The 27,832-nt window shown below is 33.6% G+C and overlaps 1 protein-coding gene across 2 annotated transcripts; it reads right to left on the bottom strand.

Annotated features, from left to right (window-relative positions):
• Window positions 1-16: 16 nt before the first annotated feature.
• On the bottom strand, window positions 17-24,938 carry LOC131855586 (uncharacterized). Of its 2 annotated transcripts, none has more exons than XM_059206866.1 (9): window positions 24,674-24,938; window positions 16,792-17,017; window positions 14,530-14,740; window positions 13,719-14,075; window positions 12,831-13,016; window positions 11,839-11,957; window positions 3,470-3,634; window positions 2,870-3,040; window positions 17-314 (listed from the first exon to the last, which is right to left on the bottom strand). In XM_059206866.1, the coding sequence occupies exons 2-9, from the start codon at window positions 16,996-16,998 to the stop codon at window positions 24-26; spliced, it is 1,707 nt and encodes a 568-aa protein (XP_059062849.1). In that variant the 5' UTR covers window positions 16,999-17,017; window positions 24,674-24,938; the 3' UTR covers window positions 17-23. The 2 variants fall into 2 exon arrangements, with proteins under 2 accessions (XP_059062849.1, XP_059062850.1); XM_059206867.1 differs by lacking the exon at window positions 24,674-24,938 and adding an exon at window positions 24,453-24,659.
• Between the last annotated feature and the right edge of the window lie 2,894 nt (window positions 24,939-27,832).

Below are 27,832 nucleotides of genomic sequence, written 5' to 3'. Positions count from 1 at the left end.
GTCCGGGGGTATGTAATTTATACTTAACAATACTTGGCCTTCAAAACTCGTTTCAAAATCTTACCACCCGGATTCTTGGGTATTTCGTCAATTATTTGCGCGTGTTTTATTTTTTTGTACGACGTGACTTTATTGTTAACATATTCTATCAGTTCTTCGGGTTTTAACTCTTGACCTGCGTGGGGTACTAGGAAGGCTTTGGGTGCTTCCCCCGTGTTGGGGTCTGGAACGCCCAAAACCGCACAGTCAGCTACTTTCGGATGCGTTCTGATGATCGTCTCCAATTCTGCTGGTGGCACTTGGTAGCCTTTGACCTAAAAGTGACAAAATATTCATGATATTTACTAATTTTCAAAGCTTTTATTAATAACTAGCTGTTCCCGCGACTTTGTCCACGTGGAATTTATCTTTATTTTTCTAAAATAAAACAATTTTTCTTAAATAAAAAGTAGCCTCTTACATCAGCTACCTGCCAAAAAAAAGTCCCGTCAAAATCGGTCCAGCCATTTCTGAGATTCGCCGGAACAAACAGACAGACAGAGAGACAGACAAAAATTGTAGAAAATGTTATTTTGGTGTATGTACCGTATTTATATTCATATGCACGTAGTAAAAAACAGTTATTTCAATATTACAAACAGACACTCCAATTTTATTTATATGTATAGAAGATGTACCTATAGATAATAATAATCTCAGTACAATTCACACAGTAGACTTGTACACCGTTCTATTATATATAGCACCACAATTTTTGTTGTCAACTCATAGATTTTTTATATACAGTTTACTTAATACGGCATAATATAAATATATAAGCTATCATTATACCTGCCTATTAAATAATAAATAAATAAAAGTAAAAAAGATAATATATATCTTATTGTAAATTTATAAAATATATATATAATAAAAAAATGTCTTGTAAAAATAACAGGCTTAGCTGCAATTACAGTAACGTTAATAGGCCACTATTGACATTTTATTAGATATATATATAATAAGATAAGTTTGCACTGGCGTGCATATGACGTTTTTCATTTGACGCCACTCGTCTTATTTTAATAGATATAATATCGTTTTGTTATACTAATGTTACAATGCCTCCCAGGAGGCCCGCCCTCCTGGGAGGGGACTTATATTTTATGTAAAGGTGAGTAAGGTGAAATTGGACGTCGTAACAACGAGACGGGCCTGTCCTAAACCATCTACAGGGGTGCCAACACCGCTGGAGTGGAGATCATGCTAACACAACCTCGCGACTCCGGAAATGGCGCTCGTAGGTACAAAGTCTGGTCTTTTAATGGGTAATAATCCCACACATCCCCTAGTCACCCCTCTGATCGAAGGGTTGAGGATTTTTTTCAACACGATAAAAAAAGAGGGAATCCTATAGTCTGTTTTTTATCTCAGAGACTAAGATCAAATTTTCAAATGTTACCAGCTACTGCGGAGTTACCAGCTATTCGATACCGATTTGTTGAATTAACACAATTCAACAAATCGGTATCGAATAGCTGGTCCTACAACAAATTATTTTAGACGGTTAGGTTTGTATAAATGTCACACTTTGTCTACCTTCCTTTACGTGTCATTTATGGATAACCCCTTTAACACACGTACATACCCTAACAATAAATTAGTAAAAACAAATTTCAGTCCCTACTTCTCCCTACATGAAGTACTGGGTTAGTAGTAAAGACGCAGTACAAGCCGAAATCAGTGTTGGTATTCATGAAATTGAACAAAATTTATACAAGAAGTGTAGTGGTAAATTGATTTTTAAAAGAAAACTTCATATAAACCGGGCAGCCACGTCATCGTGTAGAAACAGTTTTAAAAATTTATATTTATAATATTATAGTTCAATTAAATTATAAATATATATATCTTGTTTATAACTATATTATAAACAAGATACAAAGCAGAAATATGAACATTTTATAATTAAATAATAATTTAATTAATATAATTGACAATCATGATTAAAATTGTATTGTCCAAGAATCGAAACCGGAGCTCCGGCAAGTGAACCAGTGAGCTCAACCACTAGATTATCGCGGTCATAAAAAGATTATATATTTATATATCTGCAGTAAACAGGTGTTATTGTTGCATAATGTTTTGCAGTGGGTAATATTAATTTACAGCCGGACCTAATATTTACAGATAAAATTATCGCTCAGTCCTATACCAGCAGTTTTCACACATGGTTTTTTGTCTTGATGCACTTTTATAATCTATACTAATATTACAAAGCTGAAGCTTGTTTGTTTGTTTGAACGCGCTAATCTCAGGAACTACTGAAGAATCGAGTTGAAAAATTATTTTTGTGTTGGAGAGTCCATTTGTCAAGGAAGCCTTCCTTGGACTATTAAAGCTATATAAGATTATGCTACCACAATAGAAGCGAATCATCAGAGGAAAATGTTGCAAAAAATCCCCCGTTTTTACTTGAGGGCTTCTGATGCATGCGCTGCGTAAACGGTTCAAGTTATCCAAAAATATATATATCGATAATATTTTTATAACCATGTGTTAGGGGTGGACAACCCTTATCACTTAGAGAAACTTTTTTTTCCGACCACTCTAATGCCGTTGGCCGCAGATGGCCTTTACAGCTTCACCGGACGTTAGGGTGCAGATGGCACTCCAAACCCGCGGAAGGACTTATGAAGGCCAGCTCCTGCCTGACGGATACGACTTTAGTCTGAGAGCACCACTAGGGATTCGAACCTCGGCTCAGGCCGTCGTAATTTCGATCCTTGTTTGAATTGTACGGGGGTATGAAAAATTAAATAGTAGCCGATTTTTATATGCATTCTCAGGCCTACTGAATATGTATATAAAAATCGGTCATTAATCTCACCTTAATGAGCTCCTTCAGTCTGTCTGTGACGTACAAATATTTGTTTTCATCGTATTTAGCCACATCTCCAGTCTTGTACCAGCCATCGTCTGTGAAATCACTGTTCGTTGCTTCATCGTTTTTGTAATAGCCGTTCATGACGTTGGGACCGCGTATCCAAAGCTCTCCTTCCTGTAATATTAAATAAATATGGTAATTATTATTTTTAACGGTCTCAGTAGTCTAGCAGTTAGCAGACCGCTTTATTTCTGATGATTGCGGGTTCGATTCCTCACACGGTAAAAAACATTTGTTTTCATTAGTATGATTGTTTGTATCAGTTTGGGCGTTTTCTATGTATGTATTTACAAAAAAAAGTGTATCTAACTAAATATTTTTTTCAACTTTCTAGTAGGTACCCATAACACAAGCTCAGCTTATCTTGGAACTAGATGGTGCTGTGTGAATTGTCCACGAATTGTGAAATTAAGTCCTACATAGTTTAAATTAATTCATACTTTGGTCAATTTCACATATTACTTTTATGCATTCCCTAGCGCTACATCTGTATTAGAAAACAAATGAAAAACAGTATGTTATGTTATGTTATCAAACACTTACTTCTCCAGGTCCGAGAGCCTGATGCGTTTCCATATCTGCTATTTTGGCTTGACAATTGGCCAGAACGTGGCCGACTGACGTATGGTTTCTATCCGACTTCTTGCCCACGGAGAATGAGCCACATGTCTCGGTAAGACCGTAGCCTTGACGGAAGTATAAGTTATTCTGAAAATACATAGTTCATTAATACATTTGTAGGGAAAGAATGAGATGTTAGTAATGTGGACTAATAACCTCATTACTACCAAACACCATGTGAGGTTGACCTCCACGCGGTTCCCCTGGAAACCATCGTGATAAATTCCTGGTGAATTTCTCATGATGGGCTGACTGACCTGACCTCATGTCCATCTTATCATCCTTCACTGGTACTCCACTGGTGTAAACCATTAGCGCGGGCGGGTGCCCATTCCATTATCATCATCATTCACACCATCATATCATTTACAGCATCATTTTTCAATTTTTATGCGACCCACAAAAAAGTCAAATAGTTAAGTAAAAAGTTTTGCAACCCCATAGCTTTAAATTTATAATAATATGTAAATAGCCTGCTGTTTTTATTATCTATACGTTATATTATTCATTAGTTTAAAATCTTCACTGGTTTTTTTCAAACTAATTCTTGCACAAAACAAAGTCGAGCCCCCCAAGGGTCGCGACCCCCGCTTGAGAAACGAACCAGTGTTTGTCAAGCGGGGGTACAGAGTACTAAAAATAAAGGTAGTATTGCGACTCTATATCTTTATCGAACAATGACATAATTGATTGTCTATCTATAAAATTAACACTTAATGCAATCATATCTAAAGGTCTAGAGTATAATGTAGTACAGATTACAATCAAAAGCGTGCTCGATATGCGCCACATATCAATATCAATAAAAAAAAAATATCTGGCCACTTTTAATAACTTCACTTATCATAAGCACTTTTTGTTAGGTTCAAGGTACAAGTGTTTAAGATTAGATTGTTAGTATATACGATTAGGTATTGGAAATTTATCGTTGTGAATTTGTTTTATTATACTTTTATGATGGATATGCTGTAAGTGGGATTAGTAGATTATTAAATTAGTGTTAGCAACACAGAAGTGCGTGCGTACTGATTCTCTAGCTACTCGTATATTTAAATAAATAAATAACTGGACATAATTAACAAACATTAAGTTTATAATATGCGAAAATAATGTATACGTGTATATATTTATTGTTAGTTATGTAAAATACTACATTTATTTGAAAAGAATACGAGCTGAGTTTTTTGACAGTTCTCCGCATTTCGAAATCATTCAAACTGACGGCAGACTTGACATATCATAGAGTCGGTAATAGACCTACATGAAGAAAGACATTTTGATATTGAATTTGTATTATTTTACTAATAAATAAAGAAAAAACTTTGAAGTACATTTCCCAATTTTTTTTATTCTTGATTTATTTCAAATTTCAATATGACACGGCAATCACTATATTCTCTAATAAAAAGATAATTTTGACATTGGTTACCAATACAATGATAATTTTGTAGAACAGTTACGTACTGAGCGTTTGAATAATTGATCTATCAACATACAGCAAATTTTAATGATTCAAAACCTTGATATATTAAACGTAAGAGATATTGGAATGGCAATGAATCTGACTCCCCACATATGTGAATAGCACTACAGTCAAAACACATTACCATGTTTTTTTTTAAATAACAATGGAATGGTGCTCCCGCCTGCGTTAAAGGTTTACACTGGCGGGGCACCAGTGGAAGATGATAAGATGAGCATGCGGTCCGATCAGTTAGCCCATCGTGACAAATTCACGAAGAATCTATCACGAATTTCCAGGGGGAACCGCATGGAGGTCAACCTGACAATATACCATATATTGCTAGCAATGAGATCATCAGTCTACATTACTAACAATACCCTTTTAAAAAGCCCCCCCACATTACCATGTTTAAGTTGTAAGCTCTTATGAGTTGCCATCTATTAATATTAAGCATTATACCTATGTAAATAATTCGAATTGCAAACAAGATAAAAAAGTTGCTTACAAGCATCAATACTATTATAGACATAATAAAATTAATTGTGAAGGGCTGGGCTCACCCATTATACTAATATTACTTGTTGTGAACGGGTGCTACTTGTAGGGACTAGTCGTTCTAATACCTATGTCTGATCTATTTTATTACTTTAGTAACTATTTATTTGCTATTTATTATATTTTGTATGATTAGAATTATGTATGTTGGCATTTGTGTAGTCAGTTCTTTTTAGATCGAACTATAATACTTTCAAATCTAACTAATTTGATTCATCGTAAGCAACCTTCTAACCTAAACACAGCTGCCAAGCAATTTGCTAATTCTATTACATTATGGTAATACTGAAATGTACGACGTACAGAAGGAATAATAAAAATATATCCGCAGGGGAGTAGGGTGTTGTTAGTAATGGGAACTAGCTACCCCTTGAACCCCATTGCTAGTAATGTCAGGTTGACCTCCATACGGTTCCCCCTGGAAACCATCGTAATAAATTCCTTGCGAATTTGTCACGATGAGCTAACTGACCTGACCTCATGCTCATCTTATCATCCCCCGCTGGTGCCCCGCCAGCGTAAACCGTTAGCGCAGGCGGGTGCACCATTCCATTATCATCCATAAAAAAATATATCCGCAATAAATCCTCTTAATCTACTAATAATCTTGTAGATTAATAAATAATACCCATTGTTTATAAAAATAAGAATACAACAAAACAAAAACAATTGAATCCACGCCAGGTACAGAGGTTGTTGTGGAAATTTACGCTACGCCTAATGTTTTGTTATCAACACATAGTAGGTATACTTACGTGAGATAACAAAAGAGCGTAATTTATTGGTATCGAATATAGATGACTAGCTGTATCCTGAACAACGGCCGCGATGGTATAGTGGTTTAGCACACAGTCTTACGAAAGTATCGCTGTGGATTCAATTCATCGCACGATGTAAACATTTGTATTCGTGAATATGCTTGTTATATTGGTCTGAGTGTATTCTGTTATAATGTACTAGTTACGCCCACGATTTCGTCCGCGTAGAATAGTGACCTTGATCAAATAAAGAAAAAAATGTTATGAATCTTCCTCAAAGTCCTTTCTGAAGATCTAGGCTGTCTTAAGCAAATTTCATTAAAATCGCTTCAGTAGTTTTGCGTGAAAGCGAGACAGACAGACAGAGTTACTTTCTCATTTATATTATTAGCAAGGAAGTAAGGATGCATTTACAAATAAGTGTATTTAAGTATTTCTGTCAGATGTTTAGTTTAGTTAACCTAACTTTGAAGTAGATGGCGCTGTGTGAATTGTCCCGTGTTATTTTTATTATCCTCTAGTTTATAATATTAATAGAATTGGCCTAGCATTATTGAATTGTGGTAATTTTATTATGATGAATTAGCAAAAAAATAGTGAACAATTATTTTTATATTGATATCGTGCAAAATATCTATTAATTCCAATCTAAAAATAAATTATACGATATTGCATATACTTTTGTCACGCCACAAACATAACAGAAACGACAAATTACGTAACTTATCTATAAAAAAAATCATCACGACTATTATACCCCGGGGTAGATGTACTGTCAATTGTCGACGTCGTGTAGAACGCAACACTTGACATGTTCACATTTATTGACTTTTGACACTTGTCAGATATATTTGAATCTAATGTAGCAGAGGGCGAGGCATTGTTCCCGGCGTTTACTTCATCGGAGAGTCAGTCAGAAATATAAATTGACACACAAAGAAATTTATTCGATGTCAGTCCGATATGAACTTATGTCCTAATGGTTGTGAGAGAGTGTAGTAAACGAGTAAGTTATAACGCTCTCATTATTAATATGCATATATAATACACTATATCGAGTGGAGACCTAAAAATTGGCAAACGTAGCGTAGGATGCCCCGCAGCAGAGAGAGTGATACAACATAAGTATTAAGCTTAGATGAGAAGGGCTTAAGATCATGCCTTGGGAGAGACCCATACCCAACATTGGACTGCAGTGGGCTATATGTACTATAATTAATATACCGTAATTAAAAGATATAATTGAACTGATTAAAGTCCATCTTTTCGTGGAATACGATATACCTACATCTTCTAATTAATAATACAATTATATTATTTATCAGTCACAAGGAATATTATCTACAATGTTATTTATAATTGCGATAAAAATAAAATTAGTATTATTTAATGTTGGGATATTTATCCGGGAGACGGCAGCAGTATTTGAATTTGAATCCATTTGAATCCGTGAAAGCCCCAGCTTTCACGGATTCAAAAGGATTCAAAAGGTCAGCTCCTGCCTGACGGATACGACTTTACTCTGAGGGCACCGTTAGGTGTTCCAATCTAGGCGCAAGCTCTCCGTTTGAATTGGACGGTGGATCATCAGAAAGGCAATAATTATGTGTTAATTAACAGCCTGGTAGCCTATCAGTTTATCAGATTGATTTACTTCCGTCGCGGGTTCATTTCCTCGCATGGTAGAAACAAGATTCATAATTATTGTTTTCATCGTTCCGAGTTTTGTATTGTAAATACGAAACAAAATGTATTTATTTATTAATATAATTTGTCCAGTACCCATAACACATGCTCTTCTTCTGAGATGTTATCTATACATATAAATAAAATTGGAGTGTCTGTTTGTAATATTGAAATAACCGTTTTTTACTACATGCATATGAATATAAATACGGTACATACACCAAAACAAAATTTTTTATCATTTTTGTCTGTCTGTCTATCTGTTTGTTCCGGCTAATCTCTGAAATGGCTGGACCGATTTTGACGGGACTTTTTTGGAAGGTAGCTGATGTAATAAGGAGTAACTTAGGCTACTTATTTTAGAAAACTAAAGTTAAATTCCACGTGGGCGAAGTCGCGGGAACAGCTAGTATAAAATAAATTACGCATAATTTTTATCCCCTATGTTAATCATATTTTGATATACGATAAAGATTTGGACTATGTACGTAGGTACGCTTACTATAAGATAAGGTACAAGATTTATTAATTCCACGCAGTCAAACAGTGCCCTGCGCCAGTTGTTATAGTAACTTTGTGTGACCGACGTGGTGGTCCGCATTCACCGCATTCAATATGCACTTATATATCAATATAACAAATGAGATCATTGTTAAGATTGTATTACCGAATACGCTAAGAGTAGAGTGCACTGTATATAAGAATTTATAGTTAGCCTGTGCTACTGAAATCACCAATGAATGAGTGTGCATTGTATGAGATCATAGTTACGTCTGTATTATCGATGAGGCTAAGAGAAAATTACATATTGCATGTGATCATAGTTAAGTCAGTATTAACGATGGTGCTAAGAGGAATGTGCACATTGTATTAGATCGTAGTTGAGCCTGTGTTATCCATGTTGCTAAACGAAAAGTACACATTGTATGAGATCGTAGTTGAGTCTAATTTATCGATGTTGCTAAACGAAAAGTGCATATTGTACGAGATTGTAGTTGAGCCTATATTATCGTGTTGCTAAATCAAGAGTGCACATTGTATGAGATCACAGTAGAGCCTGTGTTATCGATGTTGCTAAACGAAAAGTGCTCATTGTATGAGATCGTAGTTGAGCCTGTTTTATTGACGTTGCTAAATAAAAAGTACACATTGTATGAGATCGTAGTTGAGCCTGTGTTATCGTTGTCAGTAAGATAAAAATGCAAGTTGTATGAGAGAAGCTTGTATTACCGCTGTCGCTAAGGAAAAATGTATGAGATCATAGTAAACCTTGTATTATCGTTGTCGCTAAAGGAAAAGTGCACATTGTATGAGATTAGGAAAGATAAGCCGTTAAACCCGTGGCTAAGTCGAACATCAGCGTGGTAATAATGATAATAATAACACAGGACAATTCACACAACGCCATCTATCCCCAAAACTGTGCAGAGCTTATACAATGAGTACCAAACAACTGATAGAAATAATTAATTACATGTATTTGAAAATACATACATAATATAGATAGAAAACAAAGCGATACAAAGACAATATAATTAATACACTATAATTTTATACAAAGGATTTGTAATTAATAATCGCAAAACAACATGAGTAATTTTATGTAATAAAAAATGCCCTCAAATTCATTACAGTTACATTAACAGCGAATAAATTGGGCTGTATTTATTTTTAGTAAAATCATAGATTCCTACGAAAATTACAATAATGTAAATCAACTTATTAAAAATATTATTGGACTAGATTTTGTCTAATCTGTAATCTGGATTAGTATTTATACCCTTCACTGGAAATTAAAGTACTGGATTTAAAGTACAACATGTGTTAATTAGTTCTTTCGTGTTATATGATAACACGGCACGGGGCACGCTACTAATTAAACGGTTATCACAAAAGGCGACTGGATTGATCTTGAACCAACTGACCATACTGAGATATGATAAATTACTAATCATATACTACATAGTATATGATTATAGAATAAACATTGCTTTGAGAGTTGCATTTATACATTCAGTGTAAATATAAAATACTAGCTGACCCCGTAAATGTATTGCCACAATTAAAATCGCGATTAAAATATAGAGGTTAGTGGTAGAAGGGTGAAAACTTAGGTTTATATGCATTCTTAATGCCACGTTATAAAATAAATAAAAAATAATTATTTGGGGTGGTTATCACTTAGGGGCATGAAAAATACATAGTAGGTAGCCATTTCTCAGATCTACTGTATATGCGTATAAAATTTCGTAAAAATCGGTCAATCCGTTTCGTGATTGTGACATAGAATTTTAAATATAAGATACATATGTTTCAAGACCATTCCCAAATTCTAGTTTCAAGTTAAACAGAGGTTTTGTTGTGAGTACTAACTATAGACAAATGATAGAACTACTTAGATATATTTTTTGTACATACATACATAATATACATAGATAACACGTAGACCAATACAAACATACTCATGCATACAAATGTTTGTACCGAGCGAGGAATCAAAACCGCGAAAATCGGTAGAAAGCCCGTGTACTAACCGATATACTACTATAAATAACTAGCATAGGATCATAAAAATCAAGATATTAGATATACCATTAGAATTAAGTAATAAAATAAAGATAAGAAAGAATTATCGTAATTCATATAGATTTATAATTCAAGATACGAATTTGATATATATAATTATAAAATACAAAACAAACAAATATATCTTTAAGACTATAATCCTAAACGCATCAACTGATGTCGTCGTGGTGAACACTTGACATTCCTACATTTCTGTCAGCATATTTTCTTTTGTATCAAACTGTGGTGACTTCAATTAATTGTTTGTTACATGTGTGTTTATTAAGTGAGTAACAGGTACATAATCTATACTTACTAATATTATTTAGAGGTAACATTTCTGAGTTTAGATGTTCGGAGTAATCAAGTTTACTGCCGATTTTGAATATTAATTTAGTGTTGAATAGCTCATTTATAAAGGAAGGCTATATAACACGCTATGACCAGTAGAATCTGAGCTGTAATGACAAATGTTGCAAAAACGGGGGAAAATGCGACGCAGAAGAATTAGGTGGGTCGTAAGAGCGCACATCGAGCGTGGGATAGCTAATAGACACGCAGTAGCGTGTCAAGCCGAGTTTCAAGTAAACTGGCAAGCAGCACCGTGTGTATATTTACACGAACCATTTGGAGCCACTTTTGACCCCCTCATAACTCAAAAACTCTTTCACACAAACCTGTCAAATTTGGTTCATAGCTGGCTTTACATGAAACGTTTTTTCACGAGCGCTTGCGATTTAACGCAGACTCCAGCACAAAGTTAAGTTTCTTTTGAAATTATATATTTTACTAGCTGTGCCTGCCATTCCGTTCGGATGTTATAGTGACCTTGGCCAAATAAAGAATAAATATTCAATTATTTAACCCAAATGGGAAAATTTTATTTTACCCCCCTTTCGATCAAATTACCTAAAGAATAAGTTTCAAACTTTAAAATTGACAACACTTCCATACACACTTTCTTCTCTCCTTTCAACCCCTTACAAATCCTTTTTCCCATTAAAAAGAAGCCTATGTCCTTTCTCGGGGTCTAGGCTATCTGTGTGCTAAATTTCATTTAAATAGGTTCTGTAGTTATGGCGTGAAAGCGAAACAGACAAAGAGACCGAGTTACTTTCGCATTTAATACTACTAATTCCACAGATTATATTTCAAAATGACGCGCGCTCTCTCTCTCTCTTCTCTCATTAGATTCGTGCCTGAAAGAGGCAACTTGTAGAGGTTAATTAGGTTAGGTACAAATTAATTAGGTATAATCTTACTTTTTTGGCAACAAGTGCATCAGCATCATCCGGAGACAGAGGCGCGGCCCCGCAGATGATGGACGTCACCGGCGCCAGGTGAGCGGCGGTCACAGCCGGGTGCCGCGCCAGGAACACCGCTGGAAACATTTATTCATTTATTTTATCAACAATACCACCATCACAGAAAATCCATATATTATATTACTCTACTGAGGTACAATATGGGTTTTTGGATTATCTACCGAGAGGGCTTATTAGTAATATGGACTAGCTGCTCCATTGCTAGCAACCATTGTAATAATGTATATCTTACATCAATGGAATGTAAGTAGTTTTTTATTAATAGAATGATACTCCCGCCTGCGCTAACGGTTTACGATGGCGGGGCACCAGTGGACGATGATAAGATGAACATAAGGTCAGTTCAGTTAGCTCATCCTGACAAATTCACCAGGAATTTATCACGATGGTTTCCAGGGGGAACCGCGTGGAGATCAACCTGACACGGTACTTTGCTAGTAATGGAGTTATGAGTCCATTATTAACAATCTCCCCGGGTGGAAGTAGTTAGTAATGTGGACTAATTACATCATTACATCATTGTACGCAGTCAGATTGATTGTGATAAATGCCTGGTGAAATTGTCAGGATGGCCTAACTGACCTGACCCGACGTTCATCTTATCATCCAGTTAGCGCAGGCGGGTGCACCATTCCATTATCGTACTAATATTATAAACGCGAAAGTTTGTGAGTATGGAATGGATATTTGTTACTCTTTCACGCAAAACCTACAGAACGGATTTTGATGAAGCTTTGCAGTAATATAGCTCATACATCAGAATAACATATAAGCTATTAATTTCACGCAAGTGAAACCACGGGCACATCTAGTCATCCATATAAAAAACAGCACTCTACTCTAGAATACAAGTTCAACTTGTCAAGATTGTCGAGTGTGATAGTTGAAAATTTCTAAGTCACAGCAATTTCAAAAATATGTCCACTCACCAATAGGCGGCACCATGAATAAGATATCAGTCTTGTACTTCGCTACAGTCTGCAGGAACAGTTCTGGTTTAAACTGCGGCAGTGTGACAAGCTTACAACCCAGGTACAGTTGACTCAACATCAGAATGTTAAACCCGAATATGTGGAAGAATGGAATCACTGCAGCGAAGACCGACTGCTGCGTTGCTGTAACGAGACAGTATCTTTAGACATAGTTTTTTCTAAATCTGGGTTAATTAGAGATGACACTCTAATAAAAGCTAGACTTCCGACGCTAGAACATCGACGCAAAGTGGCCAGTCTATTGGTCTTTTATGATACACTTTGACGCATACAAGACCATGCATAATTAGATCTTGCCTTCCCCTTTTACAACCAAGCTACACGACGACCACTACGACCCATACGTCGTGAAATTTCCACATATTCGCACTAAGCAGTTCACGTCGTATTTTCTAATACGCACTAACAAAGAGTACTTCCTTTGACGCTGGTCAGATTTCCATGCTTAATATTCGTGGTCTCACACATGCAGGTAGCAGAGTAAAATAGATATAAACTACTGTTCGGGTTACGAACACTGATTAAACTATTTGCTTTTGACAAAATTGCTATAGCATATGCTGGTGGTCACCATATTCTCCCAAATTTGAATTTAAAAATGAATCTTTATTATTGTAAACATGTACAACCATATTTGAAAAGAATAAGAGATGAGTTTCTTGTCAGTTCTTCTCATCTCGAAAGCATTCCGAACTGACTGTAGATTTGACATATCATAAGAGCCTGTAATAGACCTACACGAATAAAAATATTTTGATTTTATTTGATTTGAAAACTAAACAATACAAATCCTTTAATAAGGTCCAAAAATACTGCTAAACTCACCAGTTGTTTCCAAAATCGCCATAATTTCAGGAGACGCGATCATTGTACTGCTAGCAACCATAGATCTATGGGTTAACACAACACCTTTAGGGAACCCTGAAGTGCCACTCGAGAATGGTATAACAGCAATATCATCTGCATTCCTTTTGACGGACTTCAAGCAATTGGTATCCGCGTTCAAATCCTCGGCGAAATCGGCGAACTTAATCGTGCCTTCAGGTAAACCTTCGTTATCTATTAATATTATTGGCACTGTCTTCTGCAAGGACTGTAGTGCTTGCACGACGTTTGCATATGATAGTTTGGATGTTATCACAAGTTTGCATTCAATAAGTTCTAACTGTCGTTTTAGTTCCTCTAAAACAAAAATAAAAGTTATATTTTTTGTAAGTCTTTAATTACAGTTATTTTTACATTTTATCTTTTTCACTTTTTGTGCACAGGAAATAATAATTTGATCTGTATGTTCGAGTCTATTTCCGCAATTAACCTCTCGTTTGGGCGTGATATTGTTCTTTTCAAATATACGAGATTCCTCGTACCCTACGAGATTTTTAGTACGATGTACACCCTTCTATTGTTACAACTTTGTACTAGATCTTAGACTTCACAAATTTGGAGACAAACAAAATCAAACGATAAAAACTTACTTTCTCAGGTCAATTTAGTAAAAATAGTTTTAATTGTCTGTGGTCATCAAATGATTCGTCAGCTCGTTTGTCATTCCAGTTATTAAATAAAAAAAATTTAACTATTTTTTTAATGATGTCGTTAAGTTAATTTAAGTTAAGTTAATTTAAAATATGCTTACCTGTTGTATACATAGGGTTCATTGGGCTAACGATACAACCGGCCTGCAAAGCGCCCAACACAATACACGGATATTCGGGAACGTTCGGTAGAATGACGGCCACTTTGTCATCCTCCCGTAGTTTCAGTTTCAAGCGGAGGGAGGCTCCGAAAACATTGGAAATCCTGTATAATTGTGCATATGTGTAACCACGCCCAGTTACTGAACATACCTGAAAAAAAATTGCATATAATATACTTTTCTTTTATCAGAATAAAATAATTAGAGTGCCTTTACCTAGTGGTTTATTACCCCGAATTAGAACGAAAGTTTGTGAGTTCAATTCAATTTCACGCAAAAAATAATTGGCGCTCTATATTTCTAACTCTCTAAAGCGAAATACCAATAACAAACCAAATTAATATGAGAAATAGTGGTAGGCCGCTTTTGACATTGGATTCATTAGAATACCGAATGAAATACACTAAAGAATATACTACAGTCTAGTCTGTATACATTTTAACACAGGCTATAAATTTCATTCGCATGAAATTTATAGCCTGTGTTATTCTGATGTACAGGTTATATTACTGTAAAGTTTCATCGAAATCAGTACAGTAGTCTTGCCTGAAAGAGTAACAAACATCCATCCATCCATACTCACAAACTTTCGCGTTTATAATAATAATAAGATATTACTATTATATAAACGGTTTATTATTTTCATCTCTGATTGCCATACCAATGTTACTTTGACTGTTACACTCGTCCTGACTTCCTCGATGCAGGCATAGCCTAGTGTGGGGTATATATAAAATGTAACTTAAGTTTTCCGAAATAAAACTTAATCTTATTCCATTCTAGTATTATTAAAGCGTTAATTCTCGGTCTACGGCCGTGTATGAAAATTAAAATAGTTTACATAAATATTTCTAAACTAGTATGCATTAGATCCTTGAACACCAATTGTTTTGTTAATGTTTGACGTCAACATTTTAGAAATGTTTTTGTAGCTATTTAAATTGTAAATAGGAAAAATTAAAATGGATTCTATATTCTATATTTTCCTAAGCTATTTTTCTGTTCATAAGAATTGTTCGTGCTTCAACTTTCTATTAGAAAAGAAATTAGTCATAACAATTTTTTTTATATTACTGCAATAAGGGAAGAGTAGATTAGTTCTGGAATAATAACACTATTGCTTGCTATGTACAATCAGTTTGTCCTAAACTCGGTCCTGGAAACCATCGTAATAAATTCCTGGTAAATTTGCCACGAAGAACTAACTGACTTGACCTTATGTTCGTCTTATCATCCTCCACTGGTGCCCCGTCAGCGTATACCGTTAGAGCAGGAGGGTGCATTGCATTATCATCTATTTAAAAAAACTTCGGAGACAGAAATATGTGAAGTCATGCAGACATTGTACAGTCTACCTAGATAATAGTCAAATCGTTCTATCTTGAGCTTAGTAACACATTTGGCGAACCATTTTTATTTATACAGACAGATTTATTAAATGATATAAACACACTGTACATATTGTACACCTTGAACTGTGGACACCACTACGCATTGCTACTCACATAAAAGGTACGTCAGTAAAATTCACAGTTAACTGTCAATTTTTTTTTGTTTGGATTATCATCAATTGGGTTTCTTTTTAGTTTCTAACTCTAAATTAATAATCACGAATGTCATTCTAAAAGGTTGTTCGAAATAAATAAATATTCCGTAACACCAATATTATCTGGTTTTAATTATCGCTTTAAAAATTTTGTAGTTCAGGTATTAAATATGAACCGAAATTTAAAATTCTTATGTCATTTGAAAGCTGATACCTCCTATTTGGTCCTATATTCATATTATCACGACCTTACCAGTAGTTTCTGAGATATCATAAATAATGTGATTGAAGTTTTTTCGTGACCTAAACACGGTACTATATTTTCTATTGTATGTCAGAACAACATTCTCAAATTCTTTGACCAGATAAATCTTTCAAACTAGTTGTACCACATAGTTTGTCACTCTGAAATAATGTACACTAAACGGTGAATTTTCGTTTAATTTTTTATAACAAATTCGTCAAATCACAATAGATTACTTAAATACATACATATATATGATTCTGTATCTGGACTTTGTAATAATCAACGACTTAACAGTAATAAAACTATAAACTTTGATTCAAGCAAATGTTTTATTACACATTATTACGTTAATAATCATCCGATAGTCCGTTGAACATAAAACATAATAGATATAATTAAAAGTACTTACAGTCGCCGTTTTATCAGGCCATCTGTCCATTGTTTTCCAAACAAATTCGCTAACTGTATCGTTGGAATGCGGTATATCATCGTACACAGAGGTCAACAAGTTTTTTTCAGCAAGAAGTGGCTTCTTCAGACCAACAGTTGAATATGATGGCAGGAATTTCTGTTTTCTTATGGCTTGTTTAAACAGATTTCTCATTGGCGATGCCATTGTCGAGCTGAATTGATTTCTAAAACAATACATACAGATTATAATATACCTTGATTACTGTAATGCCAGATGGAGTAGTTTTTTATAGATAATAATGGATCGATGCAATCGTTTACAATGCGTTTACGCTGGCTGGACACCAGTTACAAGACGATAGGATGAGCATAAACTCAGATCTGGTAGCCCATCGTGGCGAATTGCCCAGTTTCCAGGGGGCAATGGAGATCGTCTTAACATGGTTTGTATTTGAGCATGATGCAAATGATAGGATTGGAGGTCGTCCTGACATGGTTTGCAATAAAGCATGGTACAGATGATGGAATTCTTTGTTGGGGTAGTTGCAATAAGCAAAAATGGTGAAAGCAATATAGCACTACCCCAACAATCATAACAATCCCCTCCTCCCCAATAGTTATAAGTCAAAATAGTATACGACCTGACGCATTTGCATATACTTATATGTATATTATATAATGTAATTAATTATATAAATGCTGACTGATTTACGTATATTCTAGATACAATCAACATTACTACGACAATTATGAAATAATTCGTACAATGTACGACCAATCAAATACTGTGATAAATGGATATCTAATGTGATAATCAGGTCATGATAACGGATAAAATTTAATATCGATAGTTGTGACGTAAAGTAGGTTGCCTAAATTTGAGCCAGTCATGCTCACTGGATTCTCCTGACGCAGTGGAGTTGCGGTGACGCAGAAAGAGTGTGTAACCACTCCTTTTCATAAGGTATGAGGGGAAGGGGGGTGTTAGTTATGGGAGTCAATGGTCCCTTAGAATATATCATGGAAGCTCAACCTCCGCGCTGTCCTTAAGTTAAAATGTAGTTTTTTTGTGTGATAATGGAATGATGTACCCGCTTGCGTTATCGGTATGCATTGGCGGGCACCAATGGAGGATGATATAAGACCAGTTAGCCCATAGTGGTGGATTCATTAGGAATGAAAGGATATGACTTCCAATACGGAATGCGTATAGGTCGAACTGAGAACTGATAGGGCATTTCGCTAGTGGGCATTCCCCCTGTCCTCATTACTAAAAATCCCCATAAATTGTTATAACTGGGCAAATATAAGCCAAGCTCAAATTCCATTTTTATAATTTTTTCTAATGCTTTTGTCAGCAACTAGCGTCGCTTGGCAGCTTCGCCGAACGAAAATGAAGGCGAGCGCAGAGAGTCCAAATCCGTGAAAGAATTTGTGGAGCTGTTGAAGGGAAGGTTCTGCCTGATGTATACTTTAGTATAACGGTACTGTTAGGAGGTTCGAACCTAACTCAGATCGTCATAATTCCGAACCACATTGATAGTACAGAACAAAGCATTGAGATTTTGAGTCGAATACACTCAAGGACCTTTCTTAGACCAATCGAGGTCACACTTAAATGAGTACTGCATTTCTGGTATCTACCGCTGATAAGACGTTCAGCTGTCAACTGTTATCGTCTGGATTGTATCACGTTTGAAACAACTTGAAAACGTGGAATATAAATTTCCACTTGCGTTTAGCCTAAATAATATTAGTGGTTACCCAATGGTCGAAATTCTACAATAATTAATTTGAATTACATGTTTGAACATAATTGAGGTGCATGTTTACGTCCATTACATATTGTGTGTATATATCTACATATATATATCTACGCATAATTTTCAAAAAATATTTGCGTTCTGCATTCCTCTATATAAACTGCTATAAGTGTGCGAAATTTCAAACATCTCAGTCCACGCAATTATCGTAGGGGTATTAAATTTTTGTATATATTACACGCATAATTTTAAAAAAATGCGTTGTGCACTAGCTAAGTGTCCGAAATTTTATACGCCTCGGTCCACGCAATTTTAGAAAAGAGGGTTACAAAGTGTTTGCTGCTCTTATTAACATTATAATGTATTTTCTTGCTATCTACCATTCGGATCCGATGAAAAACAACTAGAACTCTTTTATACTATTTCATGATTTGTTTAAACAACTGTACGTGACAAAGTAAAACATCTGACTGTCAAATACTACAAAATATGTATATACAGTGCTGATATACATATAGAGGTATAAAGAAGTTAAAGTTGTCAGCTCCATCTTTGCTGAAGCGAAGCAAAACATAAAGCTTGCCGATCTCGGGATTTCCTCAGTTAGATTCAAACTGGCAGTAACAGGGACCTGCCTCCTGTATGAATGCTTGGGTTAATCTCCTGTAATACTGATCAGATTTTGATAACTCTTGTAATGTTGTATAGTACATTTATCTAGAAAGGCTCTAGGCTATATAAAATCACGTTACGACCTGTAGGAGAGTAGGTGCAATGAGAAATCTTTTGGAAATGTCGCAAAAAAGGGTAAAATGTGACACAGACGAAATGGCGCGGATCAGCAAGTACACAATATGGCCGTTATATTCAGTTTATACCTACTGTTTTCAAATTGTCTACATTCGCACAATTAAGGCGAGTCTATGACGCCACTCATTAAAATTTATCATGCGTCTAGAGGCTAATGTTGCGCCAAACACATAATTATACCTACATACGTGCTTACAATGGTGCACCCAAAAAACATAACCGAGACTGTTTATTTTCTTTATTATTATTATTTTCTGCCATTATAAAGCCTTTTTTCTGAAAGTGTGATCAAGCCTAACCAAGTTTTAAAAACGATATCTGGCAATTCGCAACGCACGTAAATATTTTTCAAATCTAAATCTACGTAACTTCACTTAGTACAAAACAAAGTCGTCCCGCTGTCTGTTCGCTTATATCTTGTAAATTACGTAACGAGTTTTAATGCAGATTTCAGCAATATACAGAGAGATTCAAGAGAAATGTTTATATATATAATACATCAGTGTTATACTATAGAACGAGGCGAGAAATTCAAAGATTGTAATGCATCCGTGCGAAGCCGGGACAGTCGCTAGTATAATACATATATAAGTCAGTTATACTATTTACAACTATTGTATATAGCTATTCTAGCTGAATACATTTTTGTAATGTTTGATAGAAACTTATAATTTATGCAAATATTTAAAAAAAATTGCTTTCTGCACTCCTTCTCTATGTAAACAGGAGTGCAAAATTTCATACTCATAGTTTTTGTTTCACGTATTGATATGTAGATATTAGTATAAGCAAGAAATAATATAATTTATTCAAATATAAAGAAATAAATAGTGGTCCCCGATCAAAGAATGGTTGAGAATCACCTAATGCGTTTATTATCTTTTGGAAGTGTTGTCAAAGAATTGATATCCACTCAATTTATCTAAAAAGCGGTACAAAGTTTTTGCTTCACGTATTAATAAAATGAATGTCATTTTGTGCATTACCTTTGACATTGTTATCATCACTTTCCTTTCAATCTTCGACGTTATTGCATTTGTAATCGACTTTGAATTTAATTTAGTTCATGAATAACATTGATTGATTCGGAGCTGGTACAAAGTTCACAGTCTTAACTAGTGATTACAAAAAATACCTATTGTTATATAATGATTATAAACAATAACTACTCTAAATTATATAAACCACTAGCGATAATTACAGAAAATGCGTGCACGTGTGTACACAATAGCGCAAAAAATTCATTATAATATTTAAAAAAAATTATAAGGAAAGTGCTATAAATTTTTTTTATATTTTATTATTATTTTCCCGTCAAAATCGGTCCAGCCGTTTTAGTGATTAGCCAGAATGAACAGAGAGACAAATTTTCTTCAAATAATTTTTGATACAAGTACCGTACATACTTTCACGTGCATTTAATGAAAAACTGTTAATTTGAAATTACAAACAGACACTTCTATCGATGTAACAATAAGTCGTAAACAGAAGCTAGTCTCATTAAAAAAAAATAAGAATTTGTCTATTAATTGTTTGTTTATGAGAGATAAACGCAAAAAATACATAACCCATTATAAAAATTCTATAAATGTACAATAACAACAGTCAACTTGACATTAAGATGAACTCCATTTTGTTTATCAAGTTAACTAAAAAAAAATGTTAATTGGAAAAAAATGTAAATACATGGAGAACACATTCAGTAAAGCTACAAACATGTTTTGTTCGTACATTTTTTCTGATGGCAGGTCAAGAGTGAACATCATTATATAGTCAAACAACACCTTAAAAATAAACGAGTTTTTTTTTTATTGAGTTCTGCTGCTAAGCAGCTCGATTTCCGAGCTGTTTTCCGACGTGAAGGATGACATTATGACATTCATTATGCAGTAAAACACTAAAAATGAACGAGGATTTTTTCATTAACTTCTGATGCAACAGCTTGAATTCCGAGCTGCTTTACAGCGTGAATAGTGACATTATGACAAATCATTATATAGTCAAACAAGTTCAAAATAAACAAAGATTTGTTCATTGAGTTCTGCTGCTAAACAGCATGATTTCCGAACTAATTTCAGGCGTGAAGGGAAAAATCTTTCTACAGTCATACACGTTAAAAATAAACGAGGATTTATTAATTGAATTCTGTTGCTAAATAGCTTGATTTCCGACGGCTGGCGGCCTAACGGCTGAAGCTCAACTCCTGCCTGACGGACACGACTTTAGTCTGAGAACACCGTCTGAGAGGTTCGAACATAGGCCGTCGTAATTTGAAATCCCGATGGAATGGTACAGATTACTCGTTTCAACCTTTGAACCAGAATATACTTTGTTGCTAACATCATAAAACTTCTAAATATGATACAGCTTAACATGTCAGTCGTATTAAAAAAATATATCATTTGTAATTTTCTATATTTTGCGGACCATATTAGATTAGCTCTGGCCAACCACAGATTTAGAACTACTGTACTAGACGGTACTTATGACATTCTTGACATGACCTATGGTGACGGAGTAAGTAGATAAGCAATACGGATGTATTACTTTATCTCGCTCGTATTATTATTTTATCGAAATAGACTTTGAACAAAGTGGTCTGCGTGGGAACCTCTGTCTCACCTATTTATAACCACAAGCTGCTTTGTAATATCTGTTTCTGTTTGGACGATAAGATATAGAATTATGGTAGCGATAGCCAGTACCTACTCTAACCCTGTTTTCTTTTTGAAATTTTTGCACATTAATGCGACGATGACAATCCTATAGAACCACATAAATACTAAATAACAAAAGAAATCAAATTAAATTGATACCAGCTCAAACAATCCCAGCCAGAATTGTTCTGGCTGGTAAGCTTTTATTAATAATTACTTTAATTAATAATTAAAGTTGATCTATTAAAAAAGTCACGTGTTATGGTGGTTGTTTGTATTCAAACTCTTAAATCTGAAAACACGAATGGAATGAAAATTCAAAAGTGCATTCAAATTCAAATTATCTTTATTCATGTAGGTATATTACAGACTCTTATGATATGTCAAATCTACTGTCAGTTCGGAATGATTTCGAGATTAAAATAACTGACAAAAACTCAGCTCGTATTCTGAGCATGACCGAATGGCTCACATTCGTAGCTTCTGGATAAACGAAAAAATTCTAAATGACAATTAAAAAAACACATAGCTACTACAACAAAATATTTTTAAACAAAAATCGGGAAACTGTTTGTATTTGAATCGGTAACGTTGTGATTATTTGTTGAGTTAATATATCTAACTAGAATAACATACAAGGCTGTTCGTTATTTACGCAACCTAAAATAGCTAAAAAGCAGACATTCTAGTTTAAAGCAAGTGGCAACCGTTGCGTAATGTCTACATTGTACAGCACCATAGACAATTCTTGTTTGTCTATGGGAACTATAAAAATATATGCAATAAAAAAGGAAGGTGTATATTTCGCGCCATTTAATACTCATTATAATACATATTAATAATTAGCGTAGATAAAGATAAATGGCGCAAGCACCTAATTTTTATTCAAGGATATATCACATTGCATCGTCTAGTACTAGAAGGGAGAGCTAGTACTATGCATGCTAAGAACTGATAGAAAAACTTTTTTTGTAAATACATACAAAACACTCAAATCAAAACATAATATAAAATTTGTATTATTAGTATTTTGATCTGAGTGGATATTGGACTAGGTACCTTGACAATCATTACATTATTCATAAAAATATGTTTAATAAATAACTATTATTTATACTATTTTCCCTAGCTACAGTGCTTGAATTTAAAATAATAACTGGCACATATACTGGTATAAATAAATTTTACATTTGTATTTACAAAGTAAATGTAAATGTATATGTAACCGTATATTTGTAATGGAGTAATATGGGTTCATTGAACTAAACAATATCATACTCCAGTTGAAAGTATAGACAATTGACGTGTATGTATGATTCTTATTTCACAAAATAAGAATGCTTAATTTCAATAAAAATTTTAATCAAAAAGAAAATTATACATATATATTATGCTTACAATTTAATCTATAAGACAATTTTTATTCAAATATAATATAAATTAAGCGCTCATATAGACATTTTTACTTCTAAACATAGTACTGTAGATAACAAACAGGATGAAATAAACTTTATCAAAACACTTAAAAAAAATTAAATTAAGTATGGTTTTGATGTGTATGTATGACAAAAAAATAAGAATGCTATATGTATATATCCAAACTTAAGATTTTTATTCATATGCTATAACATTTTTACTAATATTGTACAATGACAAAAAAAATTAAGTATGGTTTCCGAGCAAAAACTATGAAAACTATCATATGCTATAACCTAATATTGTACAATGACAAGAGCTATGAAACTATCTGCTTCTATATATTTTTTTATTATTAGTTATTTAAATTTAGTTAAATTATGTAAAATCATTACAATATTTTAATCTGCAAGGTTAGATTAAGTGATAACCATACCCATGTTGTCAACACAAACAAAATTATATGTTGACTGAATACAAAACAAATTAAAAGTAAGTAAGTAAAACATCATAGTAAAAATATAGAAAATATTGTTCAATTAATAAATCAAATAAATGTTTATAAAAAAATCTATGAAGTTATCTCTCAGTGTGATTTTAAATAAATTTAAGGAGAAATATTTATAAGCAAAACACAGAATTACTAGTCCATAGATTTAAATTTAAACTGAGTATTACTCAGTATTTCGATACTAATATGTCAGTAATGAATCACATCACCATATATAAATGCACAATATACTCTCTTCTACCAATCATTAAATAATTTAAATTTTATTCTTAATAAAATAGCTGATGTAAAGACCATAATTCTATAAAGTTAATATTCATTCATTTAAATAGTTTTAATTTTATTCTTGAAAACAAATAAAATTAAAAAAAATATTCTTAAATAACTGATGCAAAGACTATAATTCTATATTCTTAATTTATTTAAGTAGATTAAGAATATAGAATTATAGTCTTTAATTTATTTAAATAGTGTGTTGTTTTAATTTTTATAGATCACTTACCCAGCTTATTAATAATAATTTGGAGATCAATTATTAACTATGCAACTATAAAATAACTAATATCACGATGGTATGGTCCTTTTTCATTAAATATCTATCACTTAATTTTAGCAAATTATAAATAACAGATACAATAATAGGACGCTTTTAAAAAATAATATTCTCGATTATTTAGCCAATAAGTAAGGTAAGTTTCTTAAATTGAAACATTTAATACCTACTTAGAGATATTTGAAGTCACTGATCACACAAATTGTAATCGACCTTTGCAAGCGGCCACACTTCAGAAAGTGCGGTAACAACTAATCAATTATTTTAAATATTGACTTGTCTCGATCGACTCGAGTTGTAGAACAGCACCTACAGTGCAATAAATGATAAGAATAAAATATCGGCATGGAATCGAAAGTACACGGTGCAGAGTCCAAACTTCACGATTACCACAATAAAAGTAATTCCAGGCTAGTCACATAACTAACAAACTAAAACAAATAATATTATTATTCAATTTCAATTTTAATAACTTCGCTATAAAGTCAAAAAGTTACTTTCACAGACTATTTGACACATGACATTGACATCATAAATAGAAATTGACATTTGTATGGACACTGGACTTTGTATCGTAGTCCAGTGTTCAATCTCGTGAACATAATCACAACATTTTTCTAACTGTAGGTACTTCAATCCAGAAAATGATTGTTATATTTAGGTTTAAAATTAAAGTTTTTATAATCATATTCAAATTTTTCGTTGTTTCCTATTAAATAAAGTAACTCAAAATTCAAAGACGTAATAGAAGTTCTTTTACCAATATTTAGCGTAAAACAAGTGGAAATGTAAGTAAAATTGTTACGTACTTCTTTAATGCAATAAATAAAATTTTATTTAATATATCACAGTAGGTAGAGTGCTATAATTAATATTATAGTTTATATTTACACACAATTTTAAGAATGCAAACAAAGCAAATTATAGAAAATCTCATGCTTATATAGTTATTTTATTTTATACGGTATCTTCGGTACACTCCCACGATGTACCGCGTACAATCTGAAAACATTTTTTTTTATTTATTGCTGATATTTACAAACGTCCATGTAAATTACTTTATGTTTTCAGAGATTACTGAATTACATTCGATTCACTAATTTTAAATATATACGTCCATGAGGGAGACCCTGCTCTAAAGCGCCTGTCAGAAACTACGTATTATATAAAATGTTACAAGTGCACAACTACGTATCCTCCCGTAAAAAAGAGTAATTAACAAAATTTGTATATTTTAAAACCCTGCAATAGTGGCAAAATAAATGTTGCTGACGTACTGGCCATATACTTTTATACTTCATATATTGTATTTTTCTAAAGAATTTTATTATATATTTTTTGTATACAGAACTTTAATATCAAATAAACATTGTGACAGACAACAACATCCCACTTAGCCAACATTTATTTTGTCACTATTGCAGGGTTTTAAAATTTACAAATTTTGTTAATTACTCTTTTTTACGATACAAGGAACTATACACATTAAAAACAAAGTATATTGCTAACTTATTTTATATAGGCGCTTAAAAGAATAAAAACGTAGGTATTGGTAAACGTCTTTGTATTTTTTTTAAATATAATGAATAAATAGTACCTTATAATATGATAATTGATATCTATATCGATTAAGAAAAATAAAGTTACATCAGTAGATAACAACTCAGCACCAACAGTCAGTACACCTATGTATTTTATTTTTTATTCCATTAATAGTAACGTAGGTGACGTTAAAAAGTTTTAAAAAGTTTAGATTTATATACTGTAATACAAATATACTGGATATTTGACAACATGATAGAATGTAACGTAAATACCTTTTGTAAACCATTCCACGAACTACCAAAGTTTAAATAGCGCTATCTATACAACTTCAGAGATACTTAAATAGGTAAAGCATTCGTGTGGATTTCCTGTTACTTTTTTTCGCGTGGCTCTGAGTATTAGCATTTTGCTTTATACCTAGTGGTACATAAAGATACTACGAGATGGCGCTATACAATGTTTATATATTTTAATAATCTTTGAAATTCACGATACCGTACTAATTATATTATTATGACCATCATACTGTTATATTTGTGTGAATTGTTTTTAAATATTATTTAAATAAAAATATTACTTTACGTCTTGTTTCCATAATCGTATTTTTTTGATAAGGAATATGAATATTTTCGTTTAGGTATTTTAGATGATATGTTAATTTATTATAGGTAACTAATTACTCACTACGCTACCTGGAGCGTTGTGTAATGGCAGTCGCGGTTGCTGAGATATCGGTCGGTAACTGTATCGGTTAACTGTTGATAAACGACTGTAAGGATTGATTTTTTTTTCGGACTACTCTAATGCTGTTGGCCGCAGCTGGCCTTTACAGCTTCACTGGACGTTAGGGGGCGAGTACAGATGGCACTCCAAACCCGCGGAAGGACTTATGGAGAGGCTGAAGGCCAGCTCCTGCCTGACGGATACGACTTTAGTCTGAGGGCACCACTAGGGGTTCGAACCTCGGCTCAAGCCGTCGTAATATCGATCCCCGTTTGAATTGGACGGGAGATCGATCGGATAAGGGTTGAAAGGTCACGGGGGTTTTTATTGGGGTACAGAGTAGCACACCTCTCAGGTAGCATAGTGAGTAATTTGTCTCATACGCTCTAATTGTGTAAATGAACATGTTGGTACTTGCACAGATAATATAATATTACATAGTACTTGTTTTATTTAATGGTGTTGATATTTTTTTTAAAGCTTAGGTTTCAAGCTTTCAAATGACATATTCTTTTTATTTAAATATTGTATACTTTTATTTAGAACTAGCTGTACACGCGGCTTCGTCCGCGTGGAATTAAACTTTATTTTTCTAAAATAAAAGTAGCCTAAGTTACTCCTTATATCATTAGCTATCTGCCAAAACAAGGCCCGACAAAATCGGTCCAGCCATTTCAGAGATTAGCCGGAACAAACAGACCGACAGACAGACAGACAAAAATTTAAAAAAAATGTATTTTGGTGTAGATATGTACCATATTTATATTTATATGTATAGCTGTATAGATAATGTTTGAATGTAGAGGTAGCACTTGAGTCGATTTGGTTGCTCGCGAGTGTTTGCTTAGTTTATGTAGTAACACAGTTTCTTCACTCTTTTAGAGGGATGATGGTAGGGGTCTCGGGGTTAACATCGTTACCCTGGTTTCATCTCCGGAGTTACCTACCCCCCAATCAATGTGTTGATTGCAACTTGTTGACTAGTATTCGAGTATTGAGTCTTACTAATGTTATAAACGCGAAATTTTGTGAGTATGGATGGATGAATGGGTGGAAGTTCA

This window comes from Achroia grisella, unplaced genomic scaffold, assembly GCF_030625045.1.
Source record: "Achroia grisella isolate CSIRO2021 unplaced genomic scaffold, CSIRO_AGI_Agris_v1 utg146, whole genome shotgun sequence".
In the NCBI taxonomy this organism is placed as follows: Eukaryota; Metazoa; Arthropoda; class Insecta; order Lepidoptera; family Pyralidae; genus Achroia; species Achroia grisella.
This window is presented reverse-complemented; position numbering and strand designations above follow the sequence as displayed.